Below are 19,990 nucleotides of genomic sequence, written 5' to 3'. Positions count from 1 at the left end.
ATCTACTCAGCGTTGCGTCTCATCTTTCATACCTTAAAATCGAACAAAACATCTCGTCTGTTCTTTTCCATTGCACTCACCATCACAAACTTCTTCTCCGAAGCTTTGAGCCTACCGATCGATGCCATTGTCGCCTGTTCCACACCCTTCGATGGTTCCGACGCTCATCTCAATATGATCGACGACGAGTCAGAATTGAGCGATGCCGCGTCGATGGATAATTACGATGGCGACAGGTCCAAATCCACGTCAATGGCCACATCCTCGCAAGAGTTCTCGAACACAGGACGTCTCACTAGTCGAGTCACACCTTCACGGCTTGCAAGGCGGACGCAAGGGTTCTACCAGGAGTCCGACGCCAATGGGAGTGATGACGATACTGTGCAGACCGCAGAAGGCAGAGGAAAGGTCGGGACACGACTTGCATCACCTGCTGGACCGTCATTGCGATCTGCAAAGCGCATCATGAGCTCCTATCAAGAATCCGATGCCGATGACAGTGACGATGGTCCGATCAAGATGAATAGGACAAAGCGCAAGTCGGCCTCGCCATTCTTCATACCTGCCTTGTCGAGTCGTAAACGCAAGCAGCCCACTCCTGTCTTCAGAGGCGGAAAGCGTAGGAAGCTAGAATTTCAGCCATGGGACGAGGATTCTGATCTTGAGGGTGACATCGAGAAACTGGTCCTTCAGCACGATCCCAACATGCAGGTGGTCAAGATGGAAGACCTGGACTGCTCGCCCTTTGAGAAGCTCCTGCCGAAGTAAGTGCCATTATCACCACGAAGTATACATGCTGACGCTACCGACAGATGATACAGCGCATAGCAGCCATCCTCCCAAGTGACCTGGACCTCGTCAACCTCTCTGCAGCCAGCAATCGGTTTAGCGAGACTATTCATCCACAGAACTCGTCTGTCTGGTCGTCGCGATTCCTAAACAAGTTCGATCACCCGTTGATCGACAACACGAATCAGTTTTGCGCAGCTTACAAAGAGCGCTCTCTTGTTCTTGAGAGCTTCATCAACTTCAAAGATGGCACCGACCCACGACTTGAGCCGCAACTCACGATCCTCCTTGACATGGTTCTCGAAGCATTCAATCCACGCAACCCATGGGAAAAGCCTCCTGCGACCTCGAAGAATCTAGCTCTTCTCCAGAATGCGGACTCAAGATGGATGCGCGAGTTCCTGTCTACCGCATTATTCAACAACTGCCATCCCTCGAATCAGAAGCCTTTCGGCGATCCTCACCGCGTCTTCGATGCCCTTCAGCTTACGTTCAGCTACTTGCTCTTGTCACCAGCATACAAGATGGCCAAAGTTACCACATTCTACCGAGACGACTACGACATTTCCAGAGTCTACAATTGGAATGCTTCTTTTGGCACGTTGTATGCCCGCTTACCTGATGAGCCTGCTGCGAAGCCTTCCAAGCTCTTTCCCAATCTGCCGGTCCCAAAGGCCACTAGGAAGTATCGTCTAGATACACATACGCTGCTACATATCCGGAACTTTTGGCATCGCCACATGATTACCGATATGATGGCTCAACCGCTGCGTGGCGATATCGAGGAGAACACATACTCTCACGCTGTGCAGAAGTTGGCGGATCTTGATCATATACCGAAAGCATGGGCAAAGTCGTTACTTCCTGCTCCAGCTGCGACCTACCGAGCACTCTCGGGTACAAAATCCCACATCGATACGTCCAGGCAGCCTGAACCCACTCTTATTGCCCGGGAAATGCCACCAAAGAGAAAGTGGTGTGGATTCTACAGCACGATGAGACCATGGCCGAATAGTAGCAACCTCAAACTTGCTCTCACCGGCTTCGTCGATGAGCAGACTGACGCTGCAAATTGGTCGCACATCGATCCGCTCACGCTCGATCTTCGCTTCTCGTCCAGCAATACCGAGGTCGTCTACCTTGATCGGGGGAGCACTGATCAACGCGCGGCAGAATTTTTGCAGCCTGGAATTGGAAACCAGCAGAAAACGATTAAAGGTATTAAGCGGAAGGGCGAAGCAACGACTCTATGGCCCCAAACATTCGCAGATATTCCGATCTTCAAGCATACCGTCCCATCACCTGCGGAAGCCCAAGAACTCGAAACTCAGGGCTACGGCAAGACATGGTTTGTGAAGGGCATTGCTCCCTTTATGGACATCAACGCAGAGATCAGGAAGGCGAATGGGGCGGATGTTGGAGACGATCGGGGTAGAAAGGCGGGAAAATGTCCCCCTGGAGGAAGCCTTCGTCCCGTCATGTCATCCTTAGCGAACGCGAATATCTCTAGCTCCAGTCTCCCAAGCGGCGACAATGACCAAGCCTCCCGCGAGGGCGGCGACGCTGACAATCGAAAGGCAGGATCAATCCAAGACAAGGACATTCTGTCCCTTAAGCATCGATATCTATCCATGCGTGTACGAGGAGTCGTTCATCCTCTCCCATGGCAGCACCCTGACGGAGCCGCAACAACAGGAGATGGCAGTGTAATGGACGATCCTTTCGTTTCGACCACGAAGAGATCTAAGCCATTATCGAGAATGGTCCCACCAATGCCGGTACCTGGATTCCATCGTGTCGTTCTCGTCTTCTACATGCCGTCGCTCGCTCAGGCCGTGCAGCAGCTCGAGCACTGCTTCGAAGAGTACGGCAATTCCTTTGGCGTCAGTATCAGTGCGCAAATGGATAATGATGCAGTGGCCGGGATCATGGCAGGGCTTGCGAACGGCAACGTGGCTGCAGCGAATGCTGCCGCAAATGCTGCAACAATCAATGCCGCCACGGGAGGTGCCCCAGAATCAGCAGCAGACAATGACTCTCAGATCAACGACAAAGTCGTCAAACTTTTGACCAAACATCTCCACGGTCTGGTGACTAGGAAGGAGGCTGAAATTGTTGCTGCGGACGAGGCGAACAGGAGGAAGAGAGAGGCGTCGGTTGCGTCTGCTGCGAATGGAAGGAGCGGTTCTGATGCAGCGGTCTCGGGCTCATCTCTGACTGCCCTCACGTCAAGCGAAGTCTGGACACCTGGCCTTCTCGAATACCTCGAGCTCAATCTCCACCCCGACGGACAGATCAGCTGGGAAGACATCGACTACGCTTATGCGTATGAAGGCGCTATCTGTCCCGGTGGCAATGTCATGCTGGGCCGCTGGTGGCGCATAGGTGCAGACGGCCTGAGTGAGGAAGTACATAGTATTGGAGGGGAGGTTGACTTCGCTGGTGCGGGTGTTCCTGATGGGATGGATCGGGCTCGCGGCAAGGGCTTCGATTACTGGCAGCAAGGCGGTCAAGGAGAGGGTACTGCTGATACTGGTTCTGCTCACGCCGCTACTTTTGGCGTCGCAAGTGCTGGACCGAGCAACGCCGCTACCGAGAGCTCTTTTGCGACACCGCCTGCCACACCTGGGGCTGTCCTTGGAGATTACATCGAGGATGCGGAGGACGTCGGGTTTGCTGCTGCGGCTGTTGCTGCTGACTCGGCAGTCCACAACAAGGACCTCGACCGCGGCCCGTTCGTCTTCTGGACGATGAGGGATGACGAGGACTAATTTCGAGGCGACGTTACTTCGGAGGAGCAGTGCCCTGGAAGCTCCTTAGGCGAGTGAGTCTGAGTGCATGGCAAGGGTGATGGATACGCCGCCCTTCGTATGCAGACGCGCAGAGGACTCCCGAGTATGGTTTCAGGAGGTCACCAGAGAAGGTCACAATCCGGCTTTTCAATAGTGATTGGCTGGCACTAGACATCTACGGCTTTCTCGACTTTTATATGCGGCTGATTGACAAGTTGTCACCAACTCGCTCTGAGCAGACCGGCTACTGCTTAAATCGTCACAGTCGTGCCTTTCCTCTTCATCAGCGTCATCGCGCCTTCCGATGGCAACTGTACAGTCGAACATTCCCAAGTTGGCTATACCGTCGCCTTGTCCCAGATCATGGTCGCGCCTTCCTTCACTATCTCCATTGTGCCTTCCCAAATCACGCTCATGTCGTGCCTTCCCTGTGTGTGGTCATGACTTCCGATTGAGGCGCATCTTCCGCAGCAGCATCGCGCCTTCTCATTGAATAGTCGTGCCTGGCCACCCCGCCAGCATTATCGCTGCTTCTTAATCGACGCCTGTCATCGCACCTTCCCCACGTCAACACCAAAGCGCCTTCCTATGTCCCGAACCTCATCGCTCCTTCTCAGCCTTCCTATGTCCCGAACCTCATCGCTCCTTCTCAAGTCAGCATCTTCCGGTGGCAACAGCCGCATCGCACCTTCCCAGAATCATTTCCACGACCGTGCCTTCCCACAGTCTTTCTCATCTTCGCGTTTTCCCACTTCCGCCTACGCTATCGCGCCTACCATTTCCAACCAGCGTCATCGCGCCTTCCCACGTCACGATCGTGCCTTCCCGAGCCAGTCTCACGGTGGTTCCTTCCGTCAGTCGTCCTGAGCGTCGCGCCTTCCCATGTCAGTCCCACGGTCGTGCCTGCCCTCAATTACTCTTAGCGTCGCGACTTCCCCAAGTCGGCGGCACGGTCGTACCTTCCCTAAATTGTTCTCAGCATCGCACCTTCCCACTCCATGTTTGCGCCTGCCCCCGTTGACGGGTATGTGGATGTATCCGGTCGAGAAGGCGCGATTGTGTGAGAACATTCACGGAAGGCGCCTGACACTAGTGCTGTGGAAGGCACGAACGTAAGAGCAGTTCGGGAAGGCACGACAGTCGCGTCAGAAGGCGCAACGGCCTGTTGACATGGGAAGGAGCGATGGACCTACGCATGGAAAGTCGCAGCGGTGTAGTCGTAGCGGGAAGGTGTGATGATGATGATGAGGAGGAGGAGGAGGAGGAGGTGGAGGAGGAGGAGGATGACGACGATTCGAGAAGGCACGACTATGGACCGGGAAGGCGGCTGATGGCGTGACGATGGTCGCGACTTCCCTCCTCATGGCCATACCTTACCTATACACGACCGTGCTTTCTCATTCTATCGTCGCGCCTTCCCAGAACTACTGCCATGCTCGTGCTGTCCAAATCATCGTCATGCCTTCTCACTTTAATCGCGTGCAAAACCTGATCACTGGTCGTGCCTTCATCGCTAACTGGTCGTGCCTTCCGACTCCCACTGATCGTGCCTTCCTCACTGATTTCCCGTGCCTTCCTCGCTCACCGGTCGTGCCTTGCGACTTCTACTGGCACTGTGGCGCCTTCTTGTATGTTCATCGCGGCTTCCCGCTGCTCATTGCGCCTTCCTTGCGGAGCAAGTAATGTTCACTCTTCTAAGGTTGTGTGTGCGTCATGGCCAAACTTTTGGCCAATTTCTTTTGGTCTATCGGTGCCGCTGGCTAATACTGGCTCACATCGTGCGTAGCAGCGTATGCTCGTCTGTTGGGCTTGCGAGGTCCAGCTGTCATGTTTCCAGGACTAGCTGTGTAGATGCTGCAACCATTTCGTATGCCATCCAAGGATGGGGAAGGTTGGATCTAGAACTCATTGAAAGTCTCCATCCAATGCTCCCGCATCCAGTTCCCATCATCATGCTGATCATCTAGTCACGCCTGTCCTTGGCTACCAGTGCCAGGAAGCCAGCTGACCACTGGCTCTGCCCGGCCCTGACGTGGCGACTTCTGCTCCGGGTACCATTTACCGCCCGGGTGCAGGTCGCCGCTGATGCCAGAAGGATATGGATCAGAGCTAGCGCTGTACATGGCGTCAGCATCGCTTGCGTTACGGTGCGGCTGCGGTTGTGGCTGCCAGGAGGACTGTGGGAAGTCGGGTGTGTCGAGGTCTGCTTGGCTGGGTGCGTAGACGTTGTTGAGGTCTGGAAAGTCGAATTTATTGCTGGTCTGGTGCTCTTGCACAGGCGGAGGGTGTGCGGTGACTTGCGACATTGGTGTATCTACTGGCGTAAATGCCGTTCCAGCTGAGCTCATACCCGTGGACGTATTCTGCAAGTCGTTGTTTTGCACCTCGACTTCCCGATCGCGCAGCTGTCGCATGAGACCTAGGAAAGCGCTGTTGCGAAACTTGTCGCTTGTGTCATGACTGACGAGGTTCAAGAGCTCGCCGGCGGTGCGAGCGAGGTCGTTGGCGTCTTGACTTGCTTGTTCGGGCGTGCGGGATTTCTGTTCGGTGTAGTCTATCGCGTCAGAGCCTATTCGAATTTGTTGTTGTTGCTCCTGTGGTTGGTTTTCTCCCTCTTGAGGTTGTGCGTGCTGATGCTCTTCTTGCTGAATGATCTCCATCTCCCGCATGGCTTCTTCAAATGCAGCGTCGAAAGAAGCGGTGATCGCCTGGTCGTTCTGCACGGGTGGTGCCATTGCCACATCTGACAATGGCTGCTGCTGGAACGTGCTATATGGTTGCATACCTGTCGAGTACATAGGCTGTGGACTGTACATTGGCTCGGCCTGGCTATAATGCTGGGGGACCGCGACCTGTTTGCCCTTGCCATGATGCTGCATGAATTCATTATGCCACCCATTGATCCCACCATTGACCTGTGATCTGACTAGCGGTGCCTCAGTGCGAAACTGCTGGACAGGTATCGGACTGGGCGAGTTCGATATCTGTAGACGTTGGAAGTCTGCTGCCCATGCTGGTGCTGCTACAGGATTGGGCTGGGCGAAATGTGGCGGGGCAGGTTGCAACGGCTGCTGTTCGAACTGGAATGGATTTGTTGGCGCATGTTCGAAGGCGTGGAAATCGGCGTCGATAGCGCCTGTTCGAGGATCATGAGAGCGGAAGCCCTGCAGACAGACCCTTCAGCAATTCAGTTACGACGTGAATGCGAAGACTGTACGTACCTGAGAAGGCGATTGCCGACCAACGAGGCGATCTTGCTGTAACGTCCGATCAACTTGTGTGTGTTTCTGGAAGGAGCGTAGGGCATTTGACGGCCCACAGAGCGCGTCGGTCATGGCGGCGGGTATGCTTGGGCAATAATTATTCAATGGGACGACAGTGAGAAGAGGCCAAAGTGACGCGGGTGTCATCGGTTTTTGAATCAGCATATGACCCTGGAAAACATATCCGCAGCAGCCGAGGTTCGAGAATCCCGCCAAAATGCTAGAATGTCGCCACAATTGTGCACGAATTTACCGCCTCACTGTCCTGCGATACACATGGCTTGCCCCAAGTTGCCCCTAACAAAATCGCGGGGCCGGCACATAACCAATACATTGCACTGCTCGTAACAGCTGGCGCAGCGAAATTGCGCCCGGGAACGCCGATTTCATGTTTCATGCGCTCAGGATGGACAGATAGAAGCTAAAATTTGCCGAATTTGGGAAGGACACATGCCCAGATCGTCCTTTCATATCTTCAGCAGAATCATGTCTCTTTCTATGGGACGTGCAGCGAGGATTGTCTACAAACTATACCCCAAACTATCCCTCTCATCACTCATAATCCTCGCATACTCCAACAATACCCGAACAAACACAATCTCCAGATCCTTCGGCCTGAGCGTCCTCCGCGCCCAATCCCTTCCTTGTTGAGCAATCCTCCTCCCAATTTCCCTACCCTCTTCATCGTGCACCAAGAATCTTATCATCTCCCCCAACTCCTCCGCCCCAGCGCTCAGCGGGATATAGTGCACCCACGGCTGCAGCCGCCTGTCGTGCCACTCCACGAAACTCGTGTGCTTGATCACCGCACTGTTCGACTTGAGCAGCTTGTAGTACCGGCCTGAGTACGCGTTGCCATCGATGTCCAACGCGTACTTGCTGCCTAGTGGTGCAGCTCCGGGCTCGCCGCGTGGGGCGAAGCGCTCTGTCATTGCTTCGCAGGCGTCATCGGCGCACTGAACCACGTTTGTGATCCGCGTGTAAAAGAGGTCCTCAAGCTCGGCATACGTTGTCTCATGCGGCTGCCAGTCGCCTTGATCGTTCTGCTCCAGTAACTGAACAGGCGCTCGGGATCCAGGCTCGGTCAGAATTGCCAGTCGTGTGCGATGAAGTTCCTTCCAATTCTCAGCTGTGTGGTAGCCGCCTGTGGACGAGCCAGCCCAGTATAGTCGGTCGAGTTTGTCGTCCCACGCCATGTCGTCCTCATCATGGTACTGCGAGTCACCACCGTAGTACGGGCTTGGGTAAAGAATATCGCTGAACACGCTTCCCTTGCACTGGCTGAAAATCGGCGCCAGCGAGTGGGTGATGATCATCGTGGCCGGTGCTCGGAGCATGCCATGACTGGAGAGAAGATTTGTGCTCCCACAGATGTCCATTTCCGCCGTCACATTGCTCACAAACGGCAGCGGCTGGTCATCTGTGCCGTTCTGCGGGCTGTCGCTTCGTGCCGGCGAACTGACGTGACAGGAAGACAGTATCGACTCGAAAGTGCCCTGCCATCTGACATTGACCCACGATATGTCATTCTTGGTCTCCAAGTACTTGGTGGTTGCCCCATTCTTGTCGGTGATCGTCTTCCCGTGCGCTAATGCCACAGCCCGGTCGACGGCATCGTAGGGTGCAACAACACGAGGCTCGTCGAATGCGCTCATCACAAATTTCGTGTCCGGGAGAATATCTCCCCAGATCTCTGGATCCGCCCATCTCTGCAGCATCCCGGCGTAGTGATGCTCGGGACTGTACGTCAAACCGGAGCTGTTGACGACGACATCTATCATAGCCTCTCTCATTTCGACAGAGTCCACACGTGTTCGAAGAGATGTAGGACTGATGCCCCAGAACGGCTCCAGCGTTTCCATAATGACATCGAATTCGTCGATGAATTCGAAATCGTTGTCCTTGGCGATCTCGAACCACCTGTCGAACCCCGCAGGTGGTGCTCGGCCATATCTGCGTTTGTACTCGGCCGCCGCCATATCCACGGTCGTCGACTGGTGAGCCAGACGTGTCTCGAATTCTTTCTGGTTGTGTGCCGCTAACCGCACGATTGGATGCACCGAATTCGGAACAGCGATTTCGGCGTTTCCGTGAAGAGGGGCGTTTCCGTGAAGAGGGCTGTTCCAGGCATACATTATGACCCCCATCAGCATGGGGATCAGGACGAAGTATAATCGGCTCTGCACGGATAATTTTGGTATCGTCGCGACGAATGCGGCAATCGAAAGGGTTGTGACAAGAACAAACAAGTCCTGGCTCTGTTGATCGGCGGCCATAAGGGTGCTTGCAATGGCAGCTGCCGGTGCCACGATCGCTGCTGCGGTGAGGGACGCGCCATTGAAGCACTAAAGAGCGTTAGCATCATTCTCATCGGGCGGATATCGCAACGACCTACCAGACAGAACATTGTGCACACCTCGAGGAGTCGCGTCACTACCAATCCCACTGCCACCGCATCAAGCATGTAAGGCATCCTGACTGTGAAAAGGGCAAGGTAGATCGTTGAAAGCACGAACGCCTTAGTGGAGATTGACTGGACGAGCTTCAGATGCTGCGTAGCAGATAGAAGCTGGTAGTCCTCACTAGTTCCGGACTTGGTATCGATGGCGAACAATGTGCACGCTTTCGCAAGGGCCAGCACAAACGCGATACCCAGACCTTCCGCAGTGTGCCAGGAGTCCTGTTTCCATATGAAGCCCGCTGTGGTAAGGGCACATCCTATGAGGAAGAGGGCAGCTGAGGGGACATCGTCGAAAACGCCAATCAGGCGTGCATGCCACGGTTGTTGTGGCTGCGACGGTCGACTCTGCCGAACTTTGAGCAGTAATAATATGAGCGCTGTTAGTGGCTGTTCACCGGTCAGCATTGTCCAGACATACATTTGCCGTGGTACTCACGAAGGCGAATTGTACGCTTGACCTTCCAACCCAAAGCTGTATGTACTGTGGGCAGACAAGGAAGGCTGCCAGAGCCAGCGATATGCCTTCTGTCCACACCGTGGCAGGACTATCTTGTATGTCCTTTTCCAGTAGGTCGACGTCATCGGCTCGTTTTCGGCGGCTTCGTAGCAGACATGCTAGCGACAAGATGCCCCAGACATTCCATTCCGCCCACTTTCGCTGATTCAAGCTGTGATCAGTTCGGTCACTGAGATAGAAATCGCCCACAAAAGCAACAACGCCAGCAGTGGCGGTAACGACTGGAGTAAGCTGCATCACAAGTTTCGACCTTGAGTCAAAAGAACGGTACTATCGACATGAATGACAGGTCTCACTGTGCCGCTAGGGCCGTCGTGCTCGAAATGGTGCTATTCCAGTCGATTCATGAGACCATGGACATGTTGATCGATGGTGATTGTTCGTCAGAAGCGTCAGTGAAATTGTCGTTTATTGTGTGCTGGCCGGACTCAGCATACGCTTTCTGCAGCTGCAAAAGACCGCGTCGCCACAACGCCTGGTAGAAGGGATAGTTGAGAGGAGAGTGCCCGCAATGCAGCTGGAATGAGTGAACTTTAGCAAGGCCAACAGAGTTATTTCTCCTCTGGTACCTGATCAAGATGCTCGCAGGGACCAAGGCCGAACCATGGGCCAGAAACTTTGCAGCCGGATGCATATGCAAATGCCCGTTTCGTCTTACCTGAGAAGTTCCAAACTGGGTTCATCTGTTTCGCGAGTGCCTGTTCGTCCGAATCATTATGGTGCACACCTCATCCGCGTCCCGAGTGGCTAGTATCCGACGGCAGCTTGCGGCCCCATGAGATGCATACGAATTTGTCGATACAGTCGCACCTCTCAGTGGACAGAGCGTGGTATGTCTCGCAAGAATAGCTTGCGCTGCGGCGCAATTCATCTGACGGCTAAGCCAGCAGTAATCAGGTCCAGCCGTGGGAAACGCCATCAAAACGCGCTCAAGCTGAGGTTGTGAGAACAGACAAATTCCTACGGAGAAGTTTAAATCGCTGTCGTTCCAGAACCGCGGGTAGGCAGGACACCCTCCTGTGTAAGGTAGGGCACCATCACAGCTCAGGTAGGACATGCTTTGCTGTTGGTTCACGCAAGCCTTCAATTGTCTGACAATGCGACTTGGATTGTTCGTTGCTGACACGCTGTTGGTTATTAGTATTGTCAGTCCTTGCAGGTCTTCTGTAAGGCGTTGCTTTTGGGTCTTCAGCCGTGGTCTAGCCGGAGAACTCTGTAATCATCCTACTGTGACTCAGCGCTGCAAGCTCGAATCCAGGGATGTGAGTGTTCAAGCCGCGAGGAACAATACTGTCGCGAACTCGCCCCGCTGCGCGTCTCCGTAACATGGAGGGACTCGTAGTTGTGGCTTCGCTGATGATGTCGGGACTGACTTTGAATCTCTCGAAACTAGTAGGCAAGTTGCTGCAGCATGAGTGCGACCATCCCTAAACTGGTGCGATTTGGAGAGCGAGAGCCCGGCAGCCCGGTTCTTGGGGCTGGCATACCGCACACCCCGCGATCAGATAAGGAGGTGCGATGGATGTGGTATACAAAGAGTTGTTGCATTCTGCTGATACAAGCTGCTTAATAGTCTAATGATTAGAAGATCTTGTGTACAATGCTCTATCGCAGTTTCCGCATCACCGACGCATCTGGCGGAAGGCACACTCCTCCTTCCCACTCATTTCTTCTGTTTCGCCAACCGCTCCTTCTGGTATTTCGCAACCAGCTCTTTCTGAAATTGCGGCAGCGCCTGCGCATAATGGCTGAATTCCATGCTGAACTCGCCCTTGCCTTGGGTCGCAGCTCTCAGAGTGCTACTGAACCCAAACATACCATGCAGACTGACATCTGCATAGCACGTAAAATCCTCAACTTCTGTTTCCGAGTCGGTGATGACCGCGTTACGTTTCTGCAACAGTCCGACCACGTTACCCTGAAATTCCGTCGGCGCTGTGGTCACGACCTTCATGATTGGCTCTAAAACCACTGGTCCAGCTTCCATGAATGCTTTGCGGAAGGCTTGCTGAGTGGCAATCTTGAAGGCCATTTCGGAGGAATCCGTCATGTGAGTTGCGCCGTCGTTGATGACCATTGATGTGCCGAGGACCTTGTGCCGATCAGAGGACCCTTTTCACAGGACAGTTGGAAGCCTTTGTCGCAGGCAAAGAGGAATTTCTCGTCAATGGCCATCCCAACGACTTGCTCTTCGAAGACGTTGCCATCTAAATCACCCTTGGGCTCCATGAATCCCTGCACGCGAGCATAGTCACCAGCACCGCCCGTCTGTTTCTTTAGCAGGTGATCAAAGTCAGCATGTTTGGTGATGGTCTCCCGATAGGCGACTTGTGGTTGACCAGTCTCGCAGTCCACACGGTATTCTCTTCGCATTCGCTCAACATAAACTTCGAGATGGAGTTCGCCCATGCCAGAAATGATGGTCTGCTCGGACTCGCCATCGAAATGGACTCGGAATGTAGGGTCTTCGCGCTGAAATCGTGCGATGGCCTTGGAGAATGCCGGAAGTTCCTTATTGTTCTTGGGTTTGATCGAAAGCGAAATGACAGGCTCCGGCACAAACATACTCGTCATGGTATAACCAAGCTGACCGTCTGTGAAGGTGTCTCCTGAAGCGCACTCGACGCCGAATACGGCACAGATCTCACCAGCACCGACCTCGTTGACTTCCTCCATTTCATCCGAGTGCATTCTCACGATTCTGGGGATCTTGACACGCTTGTCGTTTCGGGCATTGTAGAGATAGCTGCCCTTCTTGATCTTGCCCTGATACACACGAATGTATGTGAGCTGACCGAAGTTGGACTCTTCGAGCTTGAAAGCCAGACCAACAAACGGCAAAGATCCGTATGGAACCAGCTTGACAGGTGCTTCGGCTTGCCGTCGGTCGAGTGCTGTGTTCGATACTTCTGAAGGATTGGGGAGGTAGTCACAGACGCCGTCCAACATAGGCTGAATGAATTTGTCTGCCAGTGCTGAACCCATGAAGACAGGCGTGAACTTCAACGAGCACGTCGCTCGCCGAATTGCTGCTTTCAATTGTTCGACAGATGGTTCCTTCTCTTCCAAGAACAGTTCGGCAATCTCATCATCCACATCTGCGACCGTTTCGATGAGCTTCGCTCGCTTCTCCCTGACCAGATCTTGCACTTCCGCAGGGATCTCGTCTTTGGTGACAATGATCTCTCCTCTGCCACCTTCCGCGTACATAGTCTTCATTGTGACCAGATCCACGACACCATGGAAGTTCTCCTCCACTCCGACCGGCACCTGCATGGCGGCGGCGGCGATCTTCAATTTCGCATTGATCTGATCAATCGGCTTCCAAGGATTCGCACCCATGCGGTCCATCTTGTTGATGAAAGTCACTCGCGGCACGTTGTACCGTCTCATCTGCCGATCCACGGTGATTGTCTGACTCTGCACACCACTGACAGCACACAAGATCATGACTGCGCCGTCCAGCACTCGCAATGCTCTTTCAACCTCGATCGTGAAATCGATATGGCCTGGAGTATCAATCAGATTGATGTGGTATTTCTCGTCTTGCCCTTCAGGATTCTTCTTCACCCAATCGCAAAATGTAGCTGCAGACTGAATGGTGATGCCCTTCTCTCGCTCCAACTCCATGGAGTCCATCTTTGCCCCGACCGAGTCTTTGCCTCGCACCTCGTGTATCGATTTTATTCGACCGGTGTAGAAGAGAACGCGTTCTGTGGCAGTCGTCTTGCCGGAGTCGATGTGTGCTGCGATGCCAATGTTGCGTACTTTGGACAGCCGCTGCCATTCTTCCGATGACATGTTGTCAATGATGGATTCATTGGTCAACGTTTCTGGCTCTGCAGCTTCTTCTAGGATAGCCGCTGCAGCTGTGGCCGCACCTCTCCGTGGTTGACGGCCGAACTGCGCTGTAATGCGCCATCGTCGGTCCAGCACGCTAGATGATCTTGTATTGGCGATGTGTTTCCGTCGTTGAGCTGTCTGCTCGCCGTTCACGATCGCAAAAGTCGAGGCACATCTTCCACACAGCGAATTGGGCGAGCTCCGACCGGTCGACACTGTGAAGACCGTCCGCTTCAGGGCTACAGAAGATGGCGACCTGAGCGCCGACGAAACACTCATGTTGTCGGACTTGCCGAAGCAAAGAACGCGAAACGAATGTAAGGAGACTTCGGGAGCTCTCGTTCCCTCCCAGTCTCTGCACTCAAGCCAAGTGCAAGATGTCGGTCTACTTCGCGCGTTCTCGCCATGAGCAGCATCGCTTCCGAAAAAAAGTTCCCGCGGATTGCCAACCTGCATTTGTGGGTACGCCTGAGCACCGTAGTGCTGCCTCAGACGTTCTCGGCAGACCGGTGGACACTTCACAGGTCTACTAAAAGCTGATGGAAGCACGCGAAAAGCTGGATACAAGGGACTTGAGGAGGAGGAGCGAGTGCTCTCGGTGAACCGCTAAGAGTAGAGTCTCGATCCGGGCACATATTGAGTTGCGCGGGTACGACGTCTGAGCCCCTTCCGAAGACCGGATGACAAGAATATCCTTGTCTGCTCCTATTTGACAGCATCTGATGCAGAGACTCTCGTCCGAATGGTGACCACAACGTGTCTACTACCTCGACATGTTTAATCGCACTCATTCGCTACTCTACATCATCAGCCTCCCGCTTCCGCTTCTTGTACTTCTGCACAACCATGACTCTTTCCGCAACACCCTACAATGACGAGTGTCAATACTGTCTCTCATTCGACGTTGCCAGACAGAATCACTCACCTCTCCCCAAGCCTGACAGAACCTGGCCTCTCCATCATCCTCCCCGTGGTCTTCACCATTGTCACTAGCCCACCACTCGTCCGGAATAGCACACGTCGGACAAGTCCTCGTCCAATTCTTGACATGCCTCACCTCCTCCTTCCACATCATTATGGCCCACGTCCAGTCCACCATTCGCAACTCTCGCAGCTGCCGCTTCCCGTCCTTAGTCTTCCAGATGCGGTCTCTCGGTAGATACTTCCAGCAGGCCGAGCACAACTGGAGACCGCCCGGTATGAGATGCCATTTCTTGAGGTCATACAGGAGATGTTCTTTGCCATAGACATATTGCCTGGTGTTGTTGTGGACATGTGTTGTGCCCGATGCGAGAGTGAGTGATTTGTCTGTTGCGATAGCCCGAGCTATGGCTCGACAGGTAAGCGTCAAGGCAATCTGATCGCGCGGGTGAGCGATGCTGTTGTAAATGTAGGCAGCGAAGCCGGCCTTGAAGACTCTCTCTATCGAGCTCGGGAGGCCACCCTGATGGTCCGAAGTGCTTATATTGATGATCTGCTAGCTAGTCAGCTTTCATTGTGCTCATGCTGGAGGACCTTGCCGTGGCTGACATTAGCCGATAAGTTTAGGCGTGTAGGAAGCGTTGCGCGGCAGTCATGAACTCTGGCTTCTTCAACCTTGGCGCCCTCCTCGGGACGCACTTGTTCCATACTCGATTTCGATGTGCCTTGTGGGTGCTAGAAACGTTGCTGGAGGTGTTGAATCTAACGATACGCCTCAATGCAGCTGTAGTCACGGAATGGTCGACGACTGGGTCACGTTTTCGAGGCAGCCATGCATGTATTCACTGACCTGCAGTGAAGTCGAGAATAATGACCCACCTGTTCTTCGGCCCGCACTGCGCCATGTTGTTCGTCCTGACGTTCGCCATGCCCATGCGCATCTCTGCGGCTTACCTCGTTGCAACCTACTGAGTGCGCAGGAGTCAGTACGGCGAGCTCTGTCGCGCGAACAAGGCTTCCTGCGCAGATTGAAGAAAGCAAATCCAATGCGCCGCCATGTAAGATTCAGATGATCAGGAATAGCTTCGTTGACTGCTCGATGAAGCACGTTCATCATGATATAATTTGCCCGTATGAGCTGGCTGTTTCTGGTAGGTGAAAAGGGGCATTGACCTTTGACCAAGCCATGTACAGTCCCCCTGGGCGGATTTGTCATGCTCGTCTCGCCCAGCGCCGTGATGGTTTCCGTAGACGGTCACACGGCTGGCGATCTGGTGATGAATGGCAGCCATGGATGAGTGATGTGGCAGGCACTTGTCGAGAACTTGTTGTCTCGGTGGGTGTTCTTAGCATGCCCGCTCCCCAACGGTACAGGTATGGTACTTTCAGCAACTCTGCGCAGCGCTTATAGGGACAAAGCAGTGTCGTGTTCGGTCGTTCAGATATCAGCAAGAGTGAGCACTTACGACTATTTCATCTCCGACTCGCTTGAAGAGAATGCTGGCTCGCTTGTCGGCCCGGACTTACCTTGCATGGTATATTTAGCCAGCCGATGATGCAACGACTGGGATCAGACCCGAAGCGTACCAAAGTCTCGAAACTTCGAAAGTATTGCTGATTTCTGCAGATGCCGTTTACTGACTCAGGATGTGAATGCTCGAGGGCCCCCTCGTGACGTGTCGTGGAATTAGATTTCCAGTCAGGCAGACTTCAAAAGTCGCCCATGCGAGCAGTCGCAGCATGCTTGCTTCTCTGGACTGCAAGCCAGGTATCCCTCCAAAGAATAACACGTTCAGGACTAGAATTCTGGTTATAGAAACAGGACTCCTTTTTGGTGTCGCTCAGTTCAAAAAGTGCCGGCACCACGACACAATGCGGTATGGTCCTGAACTTTGAATATGGAGACCGCCCCCACGCTGCAACAAAATTTCCTTGGATTGAAGAAAACGTAAATTTTGTCCCTTGTCCCAGGCGCGTGGACATTCAACGGTCCTGAGCAACTTCGCAGTGCTGGTCTCGAGCAAAGCCTCTAGGCATCATCGAAACGCTGCAAAAGTGGCGGTCGAAACTCGAATTCGACCTGCTAGGAAAAGGGTTGAAATTCGGTCCTGGGCACGGTGCGCCGTGCATCTAGGATAAACCTCGTGGTAACGTGGTTAGGAGACATTCGATCTTTGGCGAGCGTTTGTGGAAACCTGCACATCCTTCTAGAACAAATTTCCAGTATGATGTCAACGCCGTCTATCACTCTGCGTGGTTCCACTTCGTAGCCGAATGTCATCCAGCAGATTGGTTGCAGTCTGTGTTGCTGTGAGGCCAGTGTTGCCCGAGTATGCCCTGTCTGGTCAGCGCGTTGTCGCTGAGGACGGCAGACGTGTTGGACCTTGTGCGCAAGGCATAAGTCAAGCAATGATGGCGACTGCTGACACATTGCTGCAGCAGTATGACCTCGTGGCAGTGAGACTTCTTATCAACCCTGGCATGTTTCAAGAATGTAGCGACTGGCTCCATTTCGAACCACCCCTGTCCGGCGGAGCTCGTGCCCTGCAAGCAATCTCGGGTCGCCGAAATGCCTCCATGCGACGTTACTTGTGTACTGTGATGTGGCATGGAGGCCGTTGTACTGTCGAAAGAGCCCCAGAGGTCGAGTCTTGAGTACTTGCGACTTATTAAAGTGCTCCGCGTATAAAGAGAAATGCCGCGCTGCAATGACTCCTGACGGATCGGTAGTCAACCCAGGGTACGACACTCCAACACAACCGTTCCACAAGCTCTTCCGCCTCTTCGAAGAGCAAGATGTGCGAAGTACATCTGACTTATTACGGCTGCGAATCTTGCGCGTGGAGGGACATCAAGTCACCCCTGAGATCGCAGCACATGCCATCGAATCTCAAGAAGATAAATCCGCAGAGAGAGGTGGATCGTCCATGCGAGAAACGGAGGAACGTACCTGGACATGCAGACAAGACCCTTTCGACGGAGTGGACATACGTCAGATATCCTCACTGTGAGCGCTGTGCCGAGCGGAACGGCAAACGGAGATGAAGAGTCGCCAGTTTCGGCAACTTTGCGACTGGAATTATTACTCGACTGTTGGATTATGGTCATCTGAGTTACAGCATCTCATGGAGGTCCGAAGAGAAATCGCGTGACCATTCCGACGTCTTTGTCATCTTCACGCACTTCGGCAGGAAGTCGTAACACGGTTGATGTTCGCCCTCCAAGTGATGGCCGTGACTGGATGAGCGGCGAGCTCCGGAAATCTGTGAACAACCGAAATGACGTTGCCGTGCCTGGAAAGCTGAGCTTGGACGCCCGGTGTGCATGCTCGCCGATCAGGAGACAACGTCAAGGAGTGGCACACTCAAGGACGACGACCAGATCCAACCGCCAACGCACATGCGTGTCGGACCACCGCAGCGACACCAAGACGGAACGCACAGCGCTGAGGAACCGCAGCACCATGCGGGTCGAACGCTTACACAAAACGTAGGCAACTGCCCATCGACTTTGCGCTGCAGGGAAGTTGCGATGCACGGCAGGTGCGAGTGACTACATGACGTCTGGTACCGGCACTGCCGATGCTCCTGCCGGAAGGTTGATGGCGAAGTACTTGCTGGGGATACTTTGGCAGAGCAGAGATAGTGCGAGGCAAGCCGGTAGATACAAGCTCAGCTCTACATGCCTTCGTTCGTGGCTGTGGGTTATCATCACGATAGACGTACCAAGCAGCCTGAGAGGTCGACAACCAGTGATGATGCGGTCGCTTGGCTTGAGCCGCGGCAGGTATGATGTCTGCGTTACACAGTGTGGATGATTGACATATTTACATCCATAGCAGTGCAATGCAAAGGACTTCACAGGCTGTCAGACGATTTCGTTTTCCCGGGCACGACGACTTTGCTGTGGGGGCGTAGCTTGGCACTGTCCTCTGCGTCTTGACTTTTCGGAGTCCAATTGCTGATCGTTGATCGCAATGTGTGAGTATAAGTAATCTTCGTGTGCGTACTTATCAAGAAGGCGACAGATGCATCTGCGACTCGGCAATTCAATGACGAGCAATGCTGGGGAAATGAGGTCAGAGGGGCTGACGCTATCATGCTACTGTGTATGAGAGCAGCAGATCTCCTCTGGTTCGTCTCATTAAGCGCCGGGCAGAGATCTTCAGAGGCTTTAATTGGCTGAGATTCTTGTCGCTATGAATAGAAACCCTGAGCTGACGCAAAGAAAATTGTCCCAGATCCGTTCCAGAAATTGGGGACTTTTGGATAATGCCGCTGCCACTTCTAAGCGCCCGGCTCTTGAAAGCCGAACCACACCGGTTAGCTCAGATCGCTGCCTGGACTTGTCATTCGTTGCGGGAACTCATTCTTGTCCGCCTACGTAGCGCTAGACTGGGATTATCAACGTGATTTCTCGTGGTTACCAAAGATCTGGGACGCCGGATCGTTGCTTGGTGCAGGTGCTCTACAGCGCTAGCTCGAGGCGGTTAACGGCTTTGCAAACAGCAAAAGCAGCAACATTCGTCCAATGAACAACTGCTGCTCGCCTATAGTCATGGAGGGGCAACAATGCAACGGACCAGACAGCTCCCGCCTCTCCAGTTCTCACTGAAGCCTGAAGTTGAAGAGGTCAAATAAAGGCCGCCGAGACCGTTGTTCTGGTTGTCACCATCGTGACACCGTGAATTGATGAGCTATAAGCAGTGAGCTATGCATGGGATCGTTCCCACGCAAAGCGCCTGCCCATGGATGATTATATGCCCACAGGACAGGTAGAAGGACACATTGACTAGACTGTATGTTTGACAAGGTAGAGGGGCAGCCGCCCACGTCTTGCTGAACCAGCACAGATGGCAGGCAGCTTTCATAGCTTGCCAAGACCATGCGTGCATAAGTGATCTGCATAGTATGCATGTGCATCTGACGTGGACGACTGTCGTTGGCTATCCGGCAGAAAGTCTACCAACCATGACACAGCTTATTTGGCGAACATTTATCGATTGGTAGAGGGTATCTGAATCTCCTAACCTCCATCCTGGCCCTGGTGAAGTCTCCCTCGTGCCTCGCCTAGGCTGAGGACTCATGGGAGCCCATTTCCGCCATCCGCCGCCGACCGAAGCGACGCATTCCTGATCAATTGTAGAGTCTGAGTCGTTACGTGGCTAGATTCTGTATTGTGCCACCGCATAGGACGCAACGTACGCTTCTGCGCATGGCAGAACACAGTAAGGAGCTGTCCTTTCCTGAAAAACACCAAAGCGCCGCGCAAAGGTGACCTCCATTCAATATTATTCCAGCAAGCTTTTCGAGTTTCTGAAGAATGAAACTTTTGGGCACACGTCACAGACGTGGAAAAGCTGCTTGCGTCGTTGCTGTGAAGTCTGCATCAAGCAGATCGTAGT

At 53.6% G+C, this 19,990-nt stretch overlaps 5 protein-coding genes across 5 annotated transcripts; 1 reads left to right on the top strand and 4 right to left on the bottom strand.

Moving 5' to 3' along the window:
• Positions 1 to 174: 174 nt before the first annotated feature.
• On the top strand, positions 175 to 3,560 carry AB675_428 (uncharacterized protein; the record flags this gene model as incomplete). Its single annotated transcript, XM_018144419.1, has 2 exons — positions 175 to 764; positions 845 to 3,560. 2 exons carry the CDS (start codon positions 175 to 177, stop codon positions 3,558 to 3,560), a joined length of 3,306 nt encoding a protein of 1,101 aa, XP_018005806.1.
• A 1,988-nt stretch (positions 3,561 to 5,548) lies between these two features.
• AB675_427 (uncharacterized protein) lies at positions 5,549 to 6,916 on the bottom strand (the record flags this gene model as incomplete). The annotated part of the gene is made up of 2 exons (XM_018144408.1): positions 5,549 to 6,745; positions 6,803 to 6,916. 2 exons carry the CDS (start codon positions 6,914 to 6,916, stop codon positions 5,549 to 5,551), a joined length of 1,311 nt encoding a protein of 436 aa, XP_018005982.1.
• Positions 6,917 to 7,365: 449 nt separating this feature from the next.
• AB675_426 (Beta-1,2-xylosyltransferase 1) lies at positions 7,366 to 10,059 on the bottom strand (the record flags this gene model as incomplete). The annotated part of the gene is made up of 3 exons (XM_018144398.1): positions 7,366 to 9,189; positions 9,240 to 9,692; positions 9,742 to 10,059. The coding sequence occupies 3 exons, from the start codon at positions 10,057 to 10,059 to the stop codon at positions 7,366 to 7,368; spliced, it is 2,595 nt and encodes an 864-aa protein (XP_018005363.1).
• Positions 10,060 to 11,485: 1,426 nt separating this feature from the next.
• Positions 11,486 to 13,944, bottom strand: AB675_425 (Elongation factor G, mitochondrial; the record flags this gene model as incomplete). Its single annotated transcript, XM_018144387.1, has 2 exons — positions 11,486 to 11,914; positions 12,004 to 13,944. 2 exons carry the CDS (start codon positions 13,942 to 13,944, stop codon positions 11,486 to 11,488), a joined length of 2,370 nt encoding a protein of 789 aa, XP_018005434.1.
• A 515-nt stretch (positions 13,945 to 14,459) lies between these two features.
• Positions 14,460 to 15,294, bottom strand: AB675_424 (uncharacterized protein; the record flags this gene model as incomplete). Its single annotated transcript, XM_018144376.1, has 3 exons — positions 14,460 to 14,531; positions 14,591 to 15,139; positions 15,196 to 15,294. The coding sequence occupies 3 exons, from the start codon at positions 15,292 to 15,294 to the stop codon at positions 14,460 to 14,462; spliced, it is 720 nt and encodes a 239-aa protein (XP_018005781.1).
• Positions 15,295 to 19,990: the final 4,696 nt, after the last annotated feature.

Source organism: Cyphellophora attinorum, assembly GCF_001299255.1.
Source record: "Cyphellophora attinorum strain CBS 131958 chromosome Unknown Contig1, whole genome shotgun sequence".
NCBI lineage: Eukaryota > Fungi > Ascomycota > Eurotiomycetes > Chaetothyriales > Cyphellophoraceae > Cyphellophora > Cyphellophora attinorum.
Note: the sequence above shows the minus strand (reverse complement) of the source record. Positions and strands in the feature narration are given on the sequence as shown.